Source organism: Onychostoma macrolepis, chromosome 16 (assembly GCF_012432095.1).
Source record: "Onychostoma macrolepis isolate SWU-2019 chromosome 16, ASM1243209v1, whole genome shotgun sequence".
NCBI lineage: Eukaryota > Metazoa > Chordata > Actinopteri > Cypriniformes > Cyprinidae > Onychostoma > Onychostoma macrolepis.
In genome coordinates, this window is record NC_081170.1 from 9,238,755 (window position 1) to 9,257,930 (window position 19,176).

Consider the following 19,176-nt stretch of genomic DNA (forward strand, 5'->3'; position numbering starts at 1 on the left):
ATCATATACAAAGGGTTTTTTGGAAGGTATTGATTATGTTAATGAGACATACGGTTTTAAAGAGTCAATTAGCTTAACCACCAAGACTTCCTTGACTAACCACCCGGTTCATGCAGGTTTAATCTGGTCTTTTCAGCAGTGTTAACAACGTCTGAGCTGCAATGAGTAATACTGAACCCTACAGAGCTGTGTTGTACACTAGCACACACACACACAAATACTGTCATAATCAATCTGCATTTTGTGCTATTGTTGCACGGAAGAGTGTAAGTGTTTCGTCAGGTGCTGGTTGCAGAGCAGGAAGATGGGTGCTGGACTAAGGGAAATAAGACCCTTTCTATCTGTCCGCTCCAGTGGACGGAAGGCCCAGGGCTCTGTTTCTGATCCGGCACTCTGGGGAAACAGTCATAGTCGTACCTCGGTTACCAGCTCCGGCTCCTTATGCACCCCCCGACTCAGCACTTGCTGTCTGTGGGAAAGGGAACGAAATAAGGAATGACAAAAATATGCAATCAGGGAAAAAGAGGCAGAGAGAGAGAGACTAGAAAGGGCTTTATTTGTTTCCTTTCTCCTTTCCATCACATTAGTGTATATATATAGTGAGTTCATACAGTCTTCTTAATTGTTTAATGGCGCATGCCGTCTCAATGTCAGCGGGCTGAAGCTAATAGCCGGCATAAATAACAGCATAGTGCTAGGCTAAAAAAAGATTGCACACTAACATAAACTGGTGTGTTAAGCTTCATATTTTAATCCTGCTTCAAAGATAGTGTTACCTTCTTCCTGAACATGCTCTCACTCAGGTCGTTTTGTGTGACTGTGACATAAGGGAGCATGAGCTCTCTGGGGCAGACAGCGTTTCTCTCCCCACGCTCCATTTCTCAGCTGCCAGACAAGCCGATCAATAAAGCCTAGCAACGGAGCTTGCAGATGAAACATGTCCGCAGTAGGTACACAATGATAAATAAAGTCCTGCCCAAGAACTGTAGCTATTGGAAAATGCTGTTGCTCGGGTAACACAGAGAAATCAACAAATTAACTGCTTTGACACAAGCCTGTGCAGATAAACACACAACTATACAAATAAACACAATAAATGATAATTGTTATTTTATATATATATATATATTCTTTGATTCAGTGTTTTCATCATTGATAATACGAGATAATTCTTCAGCAATAAATCATTCTATTATTTTATTATTATATTTATGAGTTATGCCTGCTGAAAAATTCAGCTTTTTGATTTATTTTAAATTCTATTTTATAATATATTAAAATAGAAAGTTGTTTATTAAATTATTATTATTTTTATTTATTTTTTATTTTTACAACATTACTGTTTTTACTATATTTTTTATCAAATAAATGCAGCCTTGGTAAGTGCAAGAAAATTATTTCTAGAACATAAGAATATTCTTTATAAGGCTTTCGTAATGGCTGCTGAAAATTCCGTTTTTTTTATTTGATTTTCTTTTAATATATTCATATAAAAATGGTTTATTTAAAATAAAAAAATGCTTTATTTAAATGAATGTAGTATTATTTATTTTTTTATTATTATTTACAATATTACTGTTTTTTTTTTTTTATTAAATAAATGCAGCCTTGGCCAGCGTATAAGTCAACTATTTCAAGAACATTAAACATTCTTAATGACCCTAAAATGTGAAAGTTTATATAAAATTCTATAATTGACTTTAAACTAAAGCTAAAGTAAATATATTACTTATATGACAGTATAAAGTGTGTTAATTCTATTAATGTTACATGTACAAATTTACAATTTCAATTCTGTTTAAAAGACCCCAGTTTAAAAACCCTTGTCTTATACAAACAGAAAAGGGTACTAATAGTGTTTTGTGTATCTTGCAGGTTCTACTCCTCACCATACAGCATCTCCACAAACCGCATGATCGCTCAAACGTCAATCACTCCATTCATCGCTGCCTCTCCTGTCTCCACATATCAGGTAAGATCACAGCATATACACAGCATTCAGAACAAACACATGCTGCAGGCAAACCAACTCACACATTTACATTCATACAGTGGCCCTTAGAAACATTTGGACCATCAAGATTTTATATTTAATATAACTAAAACAAACAATATTTAAAATATGCAAGAAAGATAGCACAGTTAATCAAAAAAGTTAAGTTGTGTGTTAAATTAATTTAACACTGTCTGGTCAAAAGTAATGTAATTAAAGTGTAATTAACTAGAAAAGAGAAAAGGTCTAGTAACAATTATTTGTAGATGTTTAATATCTAACACAATGATGTTCAGGCATTTTTAAGTGAAATTTGAGTGTCCAAATGTTTTTGGGGCCACTGTATTCAAACACAATTACATGCAAACGCAGTTTGTCTCACACACATACGAGGAGAGCATGCTGCGCTATAGCGTGTTTTCCATCACTCTCCATGTTTGCTGATATGTTAGGAAAGCTTATTAATGCTGTTCTCCAGCGCTGCAGTCAGACGGAGTGAGCAAACAGTGACTATGAGCATCCTTAATTGATTTGGCTTAAGCTAAACTAAACAAAACATTGCTGAGCGTAGAGAATAGCTAAGCCCTTCAGATCATGTACCTCCCGTCCTCACGAGAACCTCGTCCTAGCGCAAACACGCCGACACACACATATGTGAGCACAAGCGCACATATACAAACCACCCACGCTGACCGGAGCGGCGGCCTAGTCTTCGTTTACGCTCTCGGCCGCACGTTTGTTATGATAAATTCTGCACACCAGCAAGGTTATCTCTTAATCAAATTGCGTGATATCATGTGCAAAAGCGCCCTGCTGGCCGGCGAATTAATTTTAAATTGCAAACTGCGCTGAACCCGCCAAAACGAGTTCAAAGCCAAGCTGACGGGAAATCAATGCGCTGCTACCTTTATTTCTCCCCTAGAACTTCGAGAATGGAACAAGAGACAACTGTTTCCCTCTCCAGTGAAAGGACAGAGAGAAGGAGAGAAAGAGGGAGAGCGAGAGCATGAATCTTTTAACAGTCGGGGAGAGAGAGACAAGGTGTGCGCTTACACATCTTAGTGGACTTAGTGTGTTTAGAGAGAGAGAGAGAGAGAGAGAGAGAGACGCCTGAGGCGGATCACAGTGATGAACAAATCCCAAAGGCTTTTCTTCCTAGAACAACATAAAAGGACACCGCATATAAATTTAGACACCTACAACCGTTCAAACGCACTTTCACGAAACTAAATGCATACATCCATCCTCTCAGACAGGAAGTGGCCACTTATTCTCACTTTGTGTGGTGTACTGTAAAAATAATACTTGAGCTTAACAGTGTTATTTTAGTATCATTTTTTATCATTTAGTTTCAGAAGATTTTGTTGTGTTTGTCTTTTTTTAATGTCCATATAGTTCATTTTTATTTCAGTTTAAGTCGTGTACGTCAGTTTTGTGGTAAAAATAAATAAATAAATAAAAAATACTCAAAATACTTATAATTTAAAAAAAATAATAATAATAATAATTTGGTTGTGTGTTTTTGGGGTTTTTTTTAATATAGTGTCTATATAGTGATTATTTATTTTTATTACACATTTTTGTTTTATTTATTTGTAGTACATCCAGTGTATAAAAAATATAAAAATTGTGGTATAAAAAATAATACACAAGTATATTAGTGTTATTTTATTATCATTTTGAGGACTGCTTTTATTTATTTATTTTTATTTTCAAGTATTTTTATATCAGTGTTATTTTAGTATCATTTTGAATATCATATTTTATTTTTTTAATTACTTTTTGTCCTTTTTAATTTTATATCAGTTTTAGTTTGTGAAAGGAAGAAATGCTGCCTTGTCAAGTTTCCAGCTAGCTGATAAATATAAAATATGTTCATTTTATTTTATTTTAGTAAATGTTTATTTTTATTGCAAGTAACGAAAATGTTTTTACAGTTTTAGTTAATTATAGTAACCCTGTCCTAAATGTAGTAATTGTTGGTGCGAGAATTACTATGGCGTCGAGATGAAAGGAGAGATTTTTTGGGGTCCAAGTCGGCCTTAGATGATGAAATTGCTGCCGCAGCGCTGTAATTAGGAGGCAATATCGCTGTCTGTAGAATTCCGATCCCTGTGTAATTATCGCACTTGTATTACTTGGCTGTTCTGTGGGAATCGGGGCTTCGAGGCAGCGGGAGGAGGCGTAGGAGGGGGGGTGAGGAGTGAAATTAAGAAATGCTGGTTTCCGCCCACAGGTCCAGAGTACGTCGTGGATGCCTCACCAACAGTACGTTATGCAACCTACGGTAAGTGCTGCTGAGGAGGTGTTCATTTATCTTGGTGTGTGTGTGCGTGTGTGTTGGGGACGTGAGGAAACAGACAGATAGAGAGGAATGAGGAGAGGTGAGAGTGATTACGATTATCCTTGTGAAAGACTGGATGTTCTGTGAGATAAAAAAAAAATTAAAAATGCAGTGGCTCTTTACCCCCATTGCCCTCTTGTGGCCGAGCAAGTAAGCACGGGACTGGTGTTTATGTGTGTTCAAAAGGATAGTTCACCTAAATATTTAACATTTTTGATCACCTTCTTGTCAATCCAAATCAAGTTGTTTTTTACATTATGTGGAACTTAAAAGGAAAATTTAAAAGGAAAAGGCTCCAAAATGACAAAAAAAAAATCATAATAGAAGTGTTTTGCACAAATCTTGCATTATTTTGTAAGTGTTTTACAAGATGTTTCTTATCTGCCTCATGTAGAGATGTCTATGAGACAAATTACTTTGAATCAGTCACGATTTGGTCTTTTCCTCAAATTAAGCAATTGTATGACTTAAGAAGTCTTGAAATACAGAGCATTAGTCATATGGACCAGGTGATTTCAAACTTTTTGATGCCACAGACCCCAAATTATGATGGTCCCTTTGTGAGGACCCTTTAAATATTAAAAGATTTAAACTGATTACTTTATTACTGTTAAAAATACAAATATTATATGGAAAATATTTTGTTCTTATGTTTGCTCTTATGTTGACGGAAAACTCCAGATTCAGTGAAAACAGGTCTCCAAAAATGTGTCTCACTACAAATCTAGTGAAATGCTGATAAACTGTTGAGATTAAACTCATTAAATTTCGAAAATAAAATTATGTTTAGAGCAAAAAACTCTAAATAAAATGTTGAGAATAAACTCATTAAATTTCAAGAAAAAAGTCATTAAATTTCGAAAAAGTAAATAAAATGTTGAGAATAAAATTGTTAAATTAAATTTCGAGAAGAAAGTAGAGAATAAACACACTTGTGTCATGTTCCTTTAATCTTTTTGGACAGTGTTATCCAGTGTCTGCAGTGGGGTGGGTTGGAGAGTAATGCGTGGGGAGTAGCACGTGATACAATCGACTGGGTTCGAGTCTGTCTTTTGCCAAACTCGCAAATCTTCCTTTTCTCATCACATCACATCGGAAGTGGAAATCAATTTTTAATCAACATTTTATCTTGACTTTTTACTTGAAATTTAACAAGTGTTTTCTCGAAATTTAATGACTTTAATCTCGAGATGGTTTAATTTTTTATTATTGCTTGGCCCTAATCGTCTTCCATATATATATATATATATATATATATATATATATATATATATATATATATATATATATTTTTTTTTTTTTTTTTTTTTATATATTATTATAATTTATATTTTCCATTACATTTTACACATTTCTTTTTCTTTGAACTCTCCTACAAACCTCCTAGCACATTCTTGCAGTTCCCCAGGTCTAAAACCTCTGACCTCTTTTATGAAACTGTTATGGTGCTTTTTGTCATTTTGGAGCTCGACATCTCACATTTAAAAAAAAAAAAGATTAAAAAAAAAATGTAGGGCTTTGGAACACAAGAGTATGAGCAAATGATGACTGAATTGTCATTTTTTGGTGAACTGTTCCTTTAAGGGCAGACGACTCAAGGATCTGTTCCTCCAGTCAGTCCGCAGTCTGGATCAGATAAATAGATCCCTTGTCTGAGCTCCATTGACACAACTTTGTCAACCTGGAGACACTTTTTTTTTCTCTCTTTCTCTGTCTCGTTGCACAAATACACAGGTACAAACTACCTCTCTTGTGTTCTTTTTCTAAAGTCTTGAATAAGAAAGCAACCCCTTGGCCGGGGTCTGGAGGTCTGACTGCCGTCTCTTTGGCTCTCACCTGAACTTGGATTTACTGTAAGCCAGGGGTCTGCATTCCACCGTGGAAATGGCCAAAGGTAGTCTGGGATCAGGGCTTTTTCTCTGGCAGGGCCTGAAAAAAGGCTTCAGTCAGCTGTTTCCAGATCCGCAGCAGGGCTTCATACGATCCTGAGCAACTCAAGAAGTGAAACGGGGTTATAGAAAAGGAGGCAGATGTCTGTCTGTCTAGATAATGATATTCCAGACTTGTTGTGTGAGTGCATGTGTGCATGTGTAGTCGGATGGGAGGTTTGATGATCATGATTATGTTGTGTAAATGTGTTTGTAACCAAACCCTCATATCTAATGATCTGGCAACCCATCAAAAAAGACCTCAGCTGCCTGGGAGAGAGAGAGAGAGAGGCAGTGGGAGTCTGTGAGCTGATCTCTGCCTAATTTGAAAATCCTGGAAAGAAAACAAAGGCGGAAGAAATCATGTTTTTTCTTTTTTTCATGGGTCCTGCGAAGAGAGAAGGCAAGCAATTAAAAGTGGCTGAGAAAGGGAAGCATTGTTATTGGAGAACACTGCTGCATTTGGCACCTTGTTACCGTGGAGACACGTGACCATAGCGACCGGAGCCGGCGATGAGGGTTTAAGCAGATCAGCAGACAATGGAAGTGCTCTGAGCTCCCTCTCCGCAGTGCAGTGTGTCTGTGTGTGTGTGTGTGTGTGTGTTTTAGTATACATCAGTACCTTAAGTGCACCTGCTGTTGTGACCTGCTGATTTTGTTGGCCATATAGCTGACTTATGCATTACTATCCTAGCCAGATGACAGCTGTGTGTGTGTGTGTTTGGGCTCACTTGTGTACTTATAAGGGTTGAGTAAAATTCAGAAATTAGGAATTGGCTTCCTTTCGAATCACAAATGTGAATTTGAATTGAATTGACCATGAACCCCAGGATGCTGAATTGGAATTTAAATTGGAATGACAGGAAGAGAAATTTACTGAAATGCAATTCAAAAGAAATTCAAATTCAAGTCACGCAACAAAAGAGTTTCATTTGTTCAGCACAGCAACAAAATGGCCAAGAATAGATCACTTTCAGCCTGCTTCATGTAGTTTGGCTCAAACTTAAATTCAAATGGTAAGTTAATCAACTTGTTATATATATATATAAACTTAGGGTTTAAAATTGTAAGTTATTTCCCTTTTTTAATTTTTTTTATTCGGTAACACTTTATTTTAAGGTGTCCTTGCTAAACGTTACATGTACTTACAGGTACTATTATAAAAACAGTAAATTGTGCATAATAACATGCAAGTAGCCAAACCCTAATCCTAACCCTACCTATATAGTAAGTACATGTAGTTACCCAGTACTTAAATGTATAATTACACTGTAACAAGGACAAAGGACACCTTAAAATAAAGTGTAACCGTTAATTTGCTGTTAATTCTCTGTAATTCTCTGTTAATATATATATATTTAGTTTTTCAGTTTTTTTTTATATTTTATTATTTTTGTGAAATCAATTTCATGAAAACTAAAATTCACTGATCTGAAATGCATCCACTAATTTAGCTTCAAATTGATATTACTTTCTCAAATAAATGTTATTTGTTTTATCTTTATGTTTGTTGTCTGTATTTGTTGTTTTATAACATGACATATATAAAAAAAAATTCAGTATAGCATATCAACAGTGGCCTATCTTGACCAACCAGCTTCACAAAAAAAAAAAAAAGCCAGTGTATTAAGTAGAATAAACCAGCATTGAAATTCATGCTGGTGTAAGCTAGTCTTTTCAGCAGGGTAGCTGCACAGATGTTGTCAGCAGGGCACACACACACACCAACCAGCAAGCACACACTTACCCACAATGCACCACCCAGAGGGCCATCACTCAACTGTACCTGTTACTTTCCATCTTAGCGCAGAGAAGAATCCCCAGCCGCCCTAACCAAATCACATCCTGGAAATGAACATTAATGAATCAAGACCGCAGTGCATTACGGCAAAGCCGCTTAAAGTGGAACCGCCACGCAAGAGGAGAGAAAAGAAATGAAACGCTTCTCTAAGCCCCTGCTAGTCACGGCCATTTGCTGAAACAAAGAAGCCCATGTTTGAGTAAAGATTTGAGTTTATCTCAGCCCCATCACAGTGCTCCGTTTGAACGGTGGGAATTGGCAGGGTGTTGTGTGTGTGTGTGTGTGTGTGTGCGTGAGAAAGAAAAAATGCATGGTATATGTTTTTCTTAAGTGTGTTTAAATGGTGGGAATCGGTGGTTATGCCTTGGCACATTTCGTTTAAGATTAATATCAAACATCCTCCCTGGCAGCCTGCTTTTTTCAAAGCACCGGTACCTGAGAGAGACAAAAAGATCGACTTCCTTTTCCTGTCTCTATTTTAACTTAGATGTCTTGGCAAAAAACCTCTCCTTCCTCTGATGTCACGGGAGATTTCTGCTTGTCTAGTTTACATCGGAAATCTCTGGCTTTAGATGAATGTATATTTGGTCTGAGGTTGGAAATGAGTATACAGGCTGTTGAAAAAGGAAATCTCATTGGCTGTCTCAGAAATCCCTCTCAGAATGTCACTCGCTTTCCGAATACTTCCCCTCAGGGAAATGAAGGAAAAACACACACGCGCACACACGTACACACAAGCGAGGCTTTAATCATCTGTCTAAGTCTCACACTGATACGGCTGTAAATTAGAGTGGAGAATTATTCAGCATGGATTTCTTTTTTCCTTCGCTCATTATGAAAGCTTGTCGCGGGGCGGGGGAACTGTTAGCTTGAGGCTTTCGCGTCTGAAAGCTAAGACGCGGCGGGCTCTGAGCGCGGCGGCTGAACCGTTTACCTCTGAAAGCTTGAATAGAGACAGAGCACTTCTGACACCAAGTGACTGTACAGTTTATTCTTCAAGCACAGGCAAGCACCAACAGCACCAAGCTGTGCTAGCTGAGAGACAGACTGAAGCTCGCATGTTTGTGTGTGTAAAGGCTTTTTTTCTACTTGTTGGCACACTCAGAGAGAATGTCTCTTTCAGAGCTCTTCAGAAACTGGTACATTTTACCTGCGGTGACCGGTCGTTTTGTGCTTGAATGACGAACAATCAAGAGTGTGCATGCAATACTTGTGTATCATCGTAGCGTATCATTTGTGCAAAACCTGCATGATTTAAGATGATCTAAAGAGCATCTTTTCTTCAGAGGAAGCAAAAATATGTGACTAGATTGTACAAAGGGGGTCACATGATCAATGACTTGTTTGATTAGTGACCTAGAGTGGAAATAATGCAGAATCCTATTATAAATTGCTTATCCATGTTACATCATAATGTGACATCCTTAAACTGCTTATTTTCAGGTTTTAATTAGATTTTTGAGTCCCAGGTTTTCTGTGCTGCATAAATGCACTTAGTCAGGAGTCTCAACACAAGTGTCACATGCTTGAAAGCTGATGCTCTTCCACAGCTGAAAAGCTCTGAAGACACACTGATTGTCATGACAACGATGAGACGCAGAGTGAGAAGAAGAGCACTATAGCGGTGTGAGACACTGAAGTGCCAGTGGGAAGACAAATATCATTTCAAGATTTCAGAGTTTTAAAAAAGTAATCAGACATTTAGTCATAATTATATACTTCTGCCTAGAAAAGACTAATTATAAAATCATGAATTTCATTCACACACTGATAGACCAATATCTAGACCAGATAATGACCGTAGATAGCTTGACATCTTGAAAACCAACTGTAACTGGGCTTAAGTCGACATGGTTTGCCATTTGCAATCCATTTTACTTGCTTGATGTGCCATGTTTCCAGGTTTAACAGTATATTGAATGAGAAAAAAAAATGTTGGTGGAACCTGATTTTATTAATAGAATATTGATTATATGGTAAAAGGTGGTGTTACATACCAGAATAAAGCCTTAGAGTTTGTTAAAACCGTAGAAACTATTTGGCTACTGGTTTACATTCTTCAACAGGTCACTTGGCTAAAGTGATGAAGGTTATTACACAACGTTCAAAAGTTTGGAGTCTCTTATGTTCACCAAGGCTACATCTAAAATACTACAATAAAAACACTAATATTGTGAAATGTTATTACAATTTTAAAATAACTGTTTTCTATTTTAACCCTTTAACAGTCACACTAAGAAATACATTTGCAAAAAAAGTATTTATTGGAAAAAGTGTGTTCCTGACACCACACTGAGCAACTCAAATTTGATGAAATACTGTCAGAAAACTGACATTTCTTATTGTTATCAATGTTGAAATAGCTGTGTTGCTTAATATATTTTTTCAGGATTGATTACAAAATTCAAAAGAACAGCATTTATTTGAAATGGAAATGTTTGTAACTAAATCTCTTTAGTCGCTATTGATCAGTTTAATGTATCCTTGTTGGATATAAGTGAAGAAAATCCTGAAGACAAACATTTACTGTAGAACATCACGCTCTAATGAATCATTCGCAAAAAGGTCAAGAATGTGCTTTGGGACAGTAAATGGGTTCATTTTGATTTCATGTTGACTTAAAGTAACTCTGCAGTCCGGATAGATGAATTCAAACTCCTGTGAGGCAATCACTACTTAACAGAAGTGATTTTACACTGATAAGTCTTAAACTCAAGGAAAGAGTCCTTCGTAAACTGTAAGCAGAGTTGTACACGGCACAATGGTTTCTCATCATCCTGGCCTCAGCCAAACCATCTGAGAAGAATTTAACTTTCTGACAATCTGTTTGACGGAGGGTCTCCTCGGAAAGATTAATCCTAATCAAGCTGGCATGTGAGAATGAGCGTGCGCGTACGTCTCTGGCCTAGTTCTGTGGAAGCGGTCATGTGACGGCATCAGATGATAGCTCAGGTCAGCGGTTGCAAATTGCAGACTTCTCTCTCTCTTTTGTCTGTATCTCACATGTGTTAGCACTCTCATCCCAGCGTGCCTGAAACGTAAACACACCCGCGGTGTGGAGCAGCTCTGCTGTTAAGTGAGCGATGCATCATCTCTGCAGAAGTATGCATGACTCGCATTTGGATCGCATTATTTCACTTGTTGAAGTGGAACAGCTCACGTCTGGCCCTCATAATAGGGCCCAGCTGCAGCTGTACGGGCCAATGAGATGAGTGAAAGAAGGAAAGGGATTTTTGTGGAGAGCATGGCTGCGTGATCAGGCCGTTGACTCTAATGAAGTCGTCCAGATGTATTGTTGAATGGTAGCTCATTTCCTCTCCCGTCCTTCATGCGGTTTGACCTGTAACAGTGTGTGTTTGTGTTTGTACGTGTGTGTAGGGTGCTGTGATAACGCCAACCATGGACCACACCATCTCCATGCAGCCCGCTAACATGATGGGACCCCTCACCCAGCAGATGAACCACCTGTCCATGGGAACCTCTGGCACTGTGAGTGTGTCCGCTGCCTTCATCACACAGTCTCACACTGGTCTGAATTGCAGAGGAGCCAAAGAAGAAAGTTAAATGCTAATTAAAAGTTTTCAAACTGTTATGGAAAAAAGAACAAGGCAGTTTAGCTCTACTCAGGGGTGTAAAAGGACTGGGAAATAAAATATGGACACTGTGTAAGTATTGTACTCAATTAAAAGTACTGCATCTAGCCAAAAACATACCTGAGTGAAAGTAAATAAAGTTTCCACATTGATTTGTACTTAGGTTTTTAAAAGTAAATGGTCATTTAAAAAGGTGAAACTTTATTCTTTGAACTTAATTTAGAGAAGTAAATATCCTGAAACCTTTTACCTGACACTGGCCAATCTGATTGTATAGCTGTTGAATAAACTTGTTTGTGACAGTGTTAAAACTAAAACTAGTAGATAGATAAAGAAAATTAGAACTATTGACTTTTCAACCAACTGAAACTAGTTCAAGTTGAAGTACTAAAATAACTAAAACTGAAATAACAATAAATTACAGCTGAATAGAAATTGCATAAACTTATTAAAACTCAAACTAAAATTAAAATGAAAACTAAATTCAAAATTTTTACTGTATAGTATAGTACTATAAAGTATAATAGTATATAAATACTAAAATGCCACTAGTTTGTAAACTGATTACTGTACCTGTTTGCACTCAAGCTTTTATTCATCATTGGTTTTTAATAAAAAACAAACAAAAAAAAATACATTATTTTAGGTTTAGTCACTGTTGTATTTCCATGGCAAGTTGTAGATATTTTTACCTCTTACGTTGACATTGATTTCATTGAGTGAAGATACAACTCAGCAGGAAAGAAAATATCTAAATATTTAATAAGAGGATAGATTTACATCATTATGAGCAGTGAAATATGTACTCTGTATTTTTAAGGTCCAAATGAACTTGTAAATCATTAGAGTAAAAGTACAATCATTCATTTCTAGCAGTGCCTAAATTGAAGGAAAAAGCAAAAGGGTTCAACTAATAGAAGCAGTGAAAATATGTTTGTCATCGTTTATCATTCATCTCATCAAGATTCCTCTTCCTGTATGGAGCCCCTAAAGGGACATGATGATGGGAAATAATATGAGATGGGAGGAGAAATTATTCTTCAATGCTTTTGTGTTCACTTGAAAAAGTTTTGAGTTCCCCCTCCTTATCATAAGCATTACATCTCATATTATTTCCATCTCCAGTCAACAAAAGTTTCTCTGCAAAAATGCAAGTCTTTTGTGCGCAAATGCATGGAAATATATAATTTTGTTCTCCCATGTCCCTTTAGGGGCTCTGTATTTCTGTAGTGGTCACTTAGCAAAATAGCTTTTAATGTATTAGTACCACCAATTGCACTGTAAGATGCAGCAGTCACAATTTAAATTCCATACTATGCATAGTTTTACTTGCTGTGTGTGAATGAAGTGTGTCTGTGTATGCTTCGTTGCAGTACATGACTGCGGCTGCTGCTCCTATGCAGGGGACATACATTCCCCAGTACACTGCGGTGCCTGCCTCAGCTGTCTCAGTGGAGGTGAGTTTCTGGGTGACTGCAAATCCATTCACTGGTCCAACTGATTAGATGAGTTCTGCTAATTGAAAACGTGGAGATCAGTCGCCTCGGGTCAAAATCCGCCCACAACTTCCTTAGTGCCGTTTATTTCAGCTTTACAAGGCTTGACTCCAGTCTGGAGCACGTCTTTAAGTTCATTCTGGTCTGAGTACCAAATGCAGCCCTAAGGCTTCTTTTTGTAGGACGTTAAAAGGTATTTCTGTTTTGTGTGAGGGGACATCCTGTAATTATGACATCATATCCTTCCAGGGAGTGGTGACGGAGGCTTCTCCACAGAGCGTTCCGCCCTCATCGCAGGACGCCAGCGGTCAGCAACAGCCTCTGGGCGTGGACAACACCAGCGATCACGCGCCCACCTACACTTTTCAGCCTGCTAAGTGAGTTTGAGAAACACTTCACATTGATAAGACAAATGGGGACAATGTGTACAACATTGCATTTTGGTTGCAGTTAGGTGAAATGTTGCAGTGCAACATTTTGAAAAGAAAGCATATGTACAAATTAAAAAAATATATATATATATATATATATATATATATATATATATATATATAAACAAAAATGATTGTAAATCATTTAAATGTGCAAACTGGACATGCAGTTTACGTTTTTTGCAGTAAATGACCAAAAATAACTAATTCCAGTTTTTAAGTAAATACTGCTATTCAGTAAGGATGCATTAAATTGATCAAAAGTGGTAGTTAATTTATTTCTGAAATACATTTCAAATAAATGCTTTTCTTTTAAACTTTCTAAAAATGTATCACAATTTATACAAAAATATTAAGCAGCGTTCATAATAATAAATGTTTTTTGAGTACCAAATTAATTAATTCTAAAGGATCATAATTGCTTCTGAAAATTCAGCTTTGCATCACATGAATATATTTTATTTTAAAATAAACATTTAAAATTCTAATAATATTTCACAATATTACTTTTTTTACTTGGTGAGACTTTGTTCAAAAATATTGAATTTTAATATAAATATAAAATATAATATATTAGTGTAAAATTTATTTTTAAATGGGTGGGGGGGTCAATAAACATAAAATTTCTCAAGAGCAATTTTTGAAAGGGGCACAAATAATATAGCTAAAATTGTACTTGTAAGGATATGTGAGCACAGCTCAGTCGCGAGGTTCATAATATGTTTCAATGCTAGTAGCAACTTCATAACAGTATTCTGTAACGTTATAAAAATGCACATCTTTTGTATTAAGAATGTAGGTTTAAAATGTTATCACAACCTTTTTATGACAAAAAAATATAGCTGTGCTAATTGGGGGCAAGCAGAATTCAGGATATATTCATGGCATTATATTTAGCTCAAAAAATGCAATGGGCCAACAGGAGTAAGTGAAAATGCATGATCCATATAGTATGCTTTTCAGACTCTCTGACATTCTCATTGGTTCAGATAACCAGAGGAGGAGGGGGGCGTTGAGGTGACTGCGTTGCCTTGAGACTGGGGGACTGCAACGAGGGAACATTGAAGACAGCGCAAGAGATAGGAAAACACGTTTGTGTCTACTTTTGCACAAGCATCTAAAAAAACAACTACAACAAACAAACAATTTATTTAACACCTGGCCCACACCGGAGGACCTTTGGAGGACTCACAACCAGACCGGAAAAAGAGAGAAATGCAGTCTGGGAGATCGAGCCTACTGTTAATCGGCTACCCGAAAAACTTTACCTTCATGAAGTGAACGAATTCAAACAAGTACAAGTTTTCCTATTCTTTTTTTGAATGTGCAGGTAGGTTTTCAGAAACAGTGGGTTTTTCTATTAGACGAGGAAGCACGTTCTTGTAAAACAATGAGAGAAGGAGCAAAAGAAGTCTTCCTCGGATTCTAAGCTACTATTACTTTTCTTTTTTTATGAGTTAGATTTTAGTTTTCTAGAGAATTTCAATGTTTTTTCATCTTTGTTGCCTTAATTTCAAGAAACATCTAAGACTTTTTCCTGTTTGAACTGAACAGACTGATGAATGCAGTGAAAATGACCTGACAAAGAAAGGAAATTACCTGTATAAAGCATAGAAAGAAAGAGAGAGAGAGGTCTCCTGGAGACGTTTTAAATTATCAGTGGTGACTTTGTGTTTAAAAGAGAGGACAGACAAAAAAAATATTGTGGTCATGATGATGAAGATGATTAAAGAGAGTTGCATTTTTTAGAAACAGAGGGAAAAAATGTTAATCCACTGCATCATGGGAAATGCAGTTTATTGTGTAGTGCAGATCATTTTTAATGGCATTATTGTTTTTATCTGCAATATTTTTTATGAGCTTTAAGGTGTTTTTAGCCTGCTTTGCTTGTTTCATTGCGGAAAAAAAAAAAAAGAAAACTAAAACAGTCAAAAAAAATGGCAGTGCAAATCTAAATAGATAAGAGCTTATGGATTAAATCAAAACGAAAAAAAGCAAATGTGTGCAAAAAGCAATAGTAATAGGAAATTGTTGACAATTTCTTTAGTCTTTCTTAGCTGTGGATCAAATGCAGCCCATGGATGGCATATTTTATACCAAAGATGAAGAAACCCCCCTCAAGACAGTGGAGTGGATCGATTTTTTTTTCCGTTTCTTTTTTTCTATTTGAGATTTTTTGGCGTAATCAGTTGGTTTCAGAAGTATCCGTTTGACCTTGACGGCCAAATTGGTACTTTAGGGTTTAAACTTCCTTCCACTGTTGCAGAATCTATGTCAATCGTTCAGTTGAGAGGCAGAAAACCACCATCACTGATTCTCATGAGTGTGATCTCCCCAGCAGAGGGCGTCCGAGAGCGGCTGAATCATCAATCATCTCCTGTCTGCCCGGCTGAATGAACTATACCTCTATCGCTCCACCTTCTCAGTCGCCGACCGACAGTCGGTCGCTATTAAACACGTCGCACGTCCGTTCAGTTTCAGGCCGTTTTAATCATTTCAGCTCAACAGGAAGGAATCAAATCACTCACTAGTGTGTATTTAAACTCTGTGTACAGATCACTACCTCATCGAAAGCAATTTTACCATGAGGAAACACATGAGAATGTGTTGCAGGTCATGAAACACAAGCTTTGCTTCAGGGGCGCTGAGAAACGTTCGCAATTAGCAGCATTAGCATAACATGTTCTGAGCACTCCCGTCCGTATTTGCAGTCGCGTCGATCGAAATGCCTCATATTATATGCAAGGTTTCCTTAATCAACCGGATGCCATAGGAAATCTCTCATGAAAATGACGGTCTTTACTTGAAAAACAAAGGCTCTGTCCCAAAGCCCATGCGGTCGAGGCCACATTTTGGTGGCGTAATTCCAGTTAGTAACCCTAAAATCTCAAACGCGTCACATGGATGCAGGATGACCATCGCGAATACACATTTGGGACAGAGCCTAAGGTTCCCATCATCGTGGGATTTGGCGGTTGCTCAGGTGCCTTGACAGCTCGGAATTAGGGTTAGAAATATCACGCGTGACATTTCGACCTTCCATATCTGAAATCTGCTTTATTTTTATCAGGCTGCCCATTCCAGAGGGGGGAAACTAGCAAACACAAGAGTAGAAAGGGGAAACATTACAAAAATTAAAGGGATAGTCCATCCAAAAATAAAAATCCAAACATTTTCGAATCCCATTGACTTGCACTGTATGGACAAAAGATACAATAAAAGTCAATGGGACCCGAAACTGTTCGGTTACCAACAATCCTTGAAATGTTTTTTTATATATTCTGCAGAAGTTTGGAACAGCATGAGTAAATGACAGAATTTTCATTTTTGGACAGACTATCCTTTAATAGAAAAACAAGGCTGCTGTCCTTTATTTACCATGAAGTAGATGTTATTTTGATGCAATCTGATAGGAAAGCGCTATATTAACACGTCAGCAAAGAGTTTCAATACACATGGTGAATTATGGACTGTCTTTGCTGCCTTCATGGTCATACGGCTCATAAATACGCCTCCTAGATTTACAGAGTTGTCGAGGTGCTCTGGGAATAAATTCATCTGTCGTTAAAGGGCCAACGAGAGACTTTGAACATCATCATGAACGCGTTGGTCTTTTTTTCCCCTGTATTCCTACAACATGACCTCTATACAACTACGTAATGATCTCAATTAGCCACTAGGGGACAGTATTAAAGCAAAGTTGGTGTACTTTATCCTCTGTGATGACCACTGCAGTGAGATATGACACTGTGGATTAAAGCGATGCCAAGTTCGTAATGACCAAGACAGCACTGCTTCAATAAGGACAACAAGCTAGCTTTTCATTTTCACCTGTTTAAACAACAACAACAAAAAAAAAAGTTACAAAAAAAGTCACTGTGTTTTGTGTCTGTTATCCACTGTCTTTTTGGAGAGTTCTTTTTATCATGTGCTCGCTGCTATCAAGCATTCAGTATTTAAGGGGTCAGGGCTTTGGGAATAGAGAGGAAATTCGGGCTGGAGTCTCATATGAGAGGTGTGTGATGACGTGGTGAGCGTTTTACACTCTGCAGCCTTCATGCTTTTCATTAAAGAGTGAATAAATGTGTCCGATTAAGCTGAAGGTTTTTCTAACTGTAGGATGGAGTTCTCATCCCAACTGTAATTTAGTAAGCTAAACACCTTTCATCCACTCGAAGGTTTTCGCTGGCTAGAAACTCTGTGCTCCCATTCATTGGATGTGAGGTCCAAGCCATGCATTTTTATCTGTACATCTGATTGGCTGTCGCGGTTGAGGTCATTGAATGACGAATGTTCATTGTTCGTTCGTTCATTCGTTGGACTGTCAGGAAACAGCGTACTACGTTCAACCAAATTCAACACAAACGGAAAAACCTCAATTAGACACTAACGTACTGGCAGATGAAATAGAGAAATATTTATGGAAATGTTTTTTGTACAGGTGTTGTTGAAATATGAAAGCAGAACAGTTTTACAATGCTACGTTGATTTCTTGAGTTGCTTCACTTTCTTGCCTCCCATGTGCTCGAGCTGTGATCCTGAGAGTGTCTGTAGACCAGTGGATGTTAGGTTTAAACTTCTGTTTATTTTTTCTTTTGATGAAGCTTTCAATAAAAAAATCTACAAAATCACGCCACTTTTTGATTCTGGTTGAGCTTTCTTTTTTGTGACTTTTATGCTGTTTGTTGAAAGAGCTAATCAATGTTATAAATGGCCTATAGCAGTCGCTGCACATTAAGCTGGGATAGGACATATTTTATGTCGAAAAAAATGGCACACTCTTTAACAGGCCTCTAGATGTGACAATAAAATACACATTTAGGGAAATTATTTGAAATCTAGTTGGGAAAACATAAATGCTCGCCAGTGATTGATGCATGCAACAGTAAACACAGCCAAGCCGTGATGTCCGAATCACAAATAAATGATTCTTTTAAACTAGTTATTTTTAATGAATCAAATTCACAAAACAGCCCCAAACTTGCTTGTGAGCTAAAGGTTTGAATCAGATCTCAACTCAGTGAATCATTTAGAGCTATTACTAAGTTTATATAACTGACACCTTCACCGAATCGAGTCATTTTTCAGTTATGTCTGACTCAGGGTTACTAATGTTATCTGTAACCTAAAACTACAACCATTAAAAATATTTTCATTACTCAAAAAAAAAAAAAGAAAAGAAAAGAAAATTAATTGAAATAAAATATTAGAAAAACTTAATTTATTTCAGCTAGTTGCCAAGGCGACGTTTCTCATTTTACTTTACTTTAAGTTACTGAAAACACTAATAATAAATACTGCTTTAAATATTAAAATAAATATAACTGAACTAAAACAAAACTAAAACTTTATTTTAAAAATCTATATATTTATTTATAAATATAAATATTTGTTTATATATTTAAAAATATTGAAAATATAAACAACATCTCATTCAAAACATTAAAAACCTACAATAGTATATCAATGATACAAACAAACAAATACATAAATGAATGACTGAATAAAAGAAATGAATGAATGAATGAAAAATAACACTGGTGCAAGTCCAGTTGAAGCTGTGATGTGTAATTTTGGGTTCTAAAATTGG

At 36.7% G+C, this 19,176-nt stretch overlaps 1 protein-coding gene across 4 annotated transcripts in view; it reads left to right on the forward strand.

Annotated features, from left to right (window-relative positions):
- The window catches only part of rbms3 (RNA binding motif, single stranded interacting protein), a 164,750-nt gene extending 146,528 nt beyond the window's left edge, over nt 1-18,222 (forward strand). For 2 of the 4 annotated variants that reach the window (XM_058745711.1, XM_058745712.1), the window contains 6 exons: nt 1,876-1,972; nt 4,230-4,280; nt 11,445-11,555; nt 13,033-13,116; nt 13,405-13,532; nt 14,576-18,222. In XM_058745711.1, the coding sequence (XP_058601694.1) occupies nt 1,876-1,972; nt 4,230-4,280; nt 11,445-11,555; nt 13,033-13,116; nt 13,405-13,532; nt 14,576-14,579 (475 nt within the window). In that variant the 3' untranslated portion in view covers nt 14,580-18,222. Of the gene's footprint in view, nt 1-1,875; nt 1,973-4,229; nt 4,281-11,444; nt 11,556-13,032; nt 13,117-13,404; nt 13,537-14,575 lie in introns of those variants that run through there. The other 2 variants (XM_058745713.1, XM_058745715.1) reach the window with 2 other exon arrangements.
- The last annotated feature ends 954 nt before the right edge of the window (nt 18,223-19,176 follow it).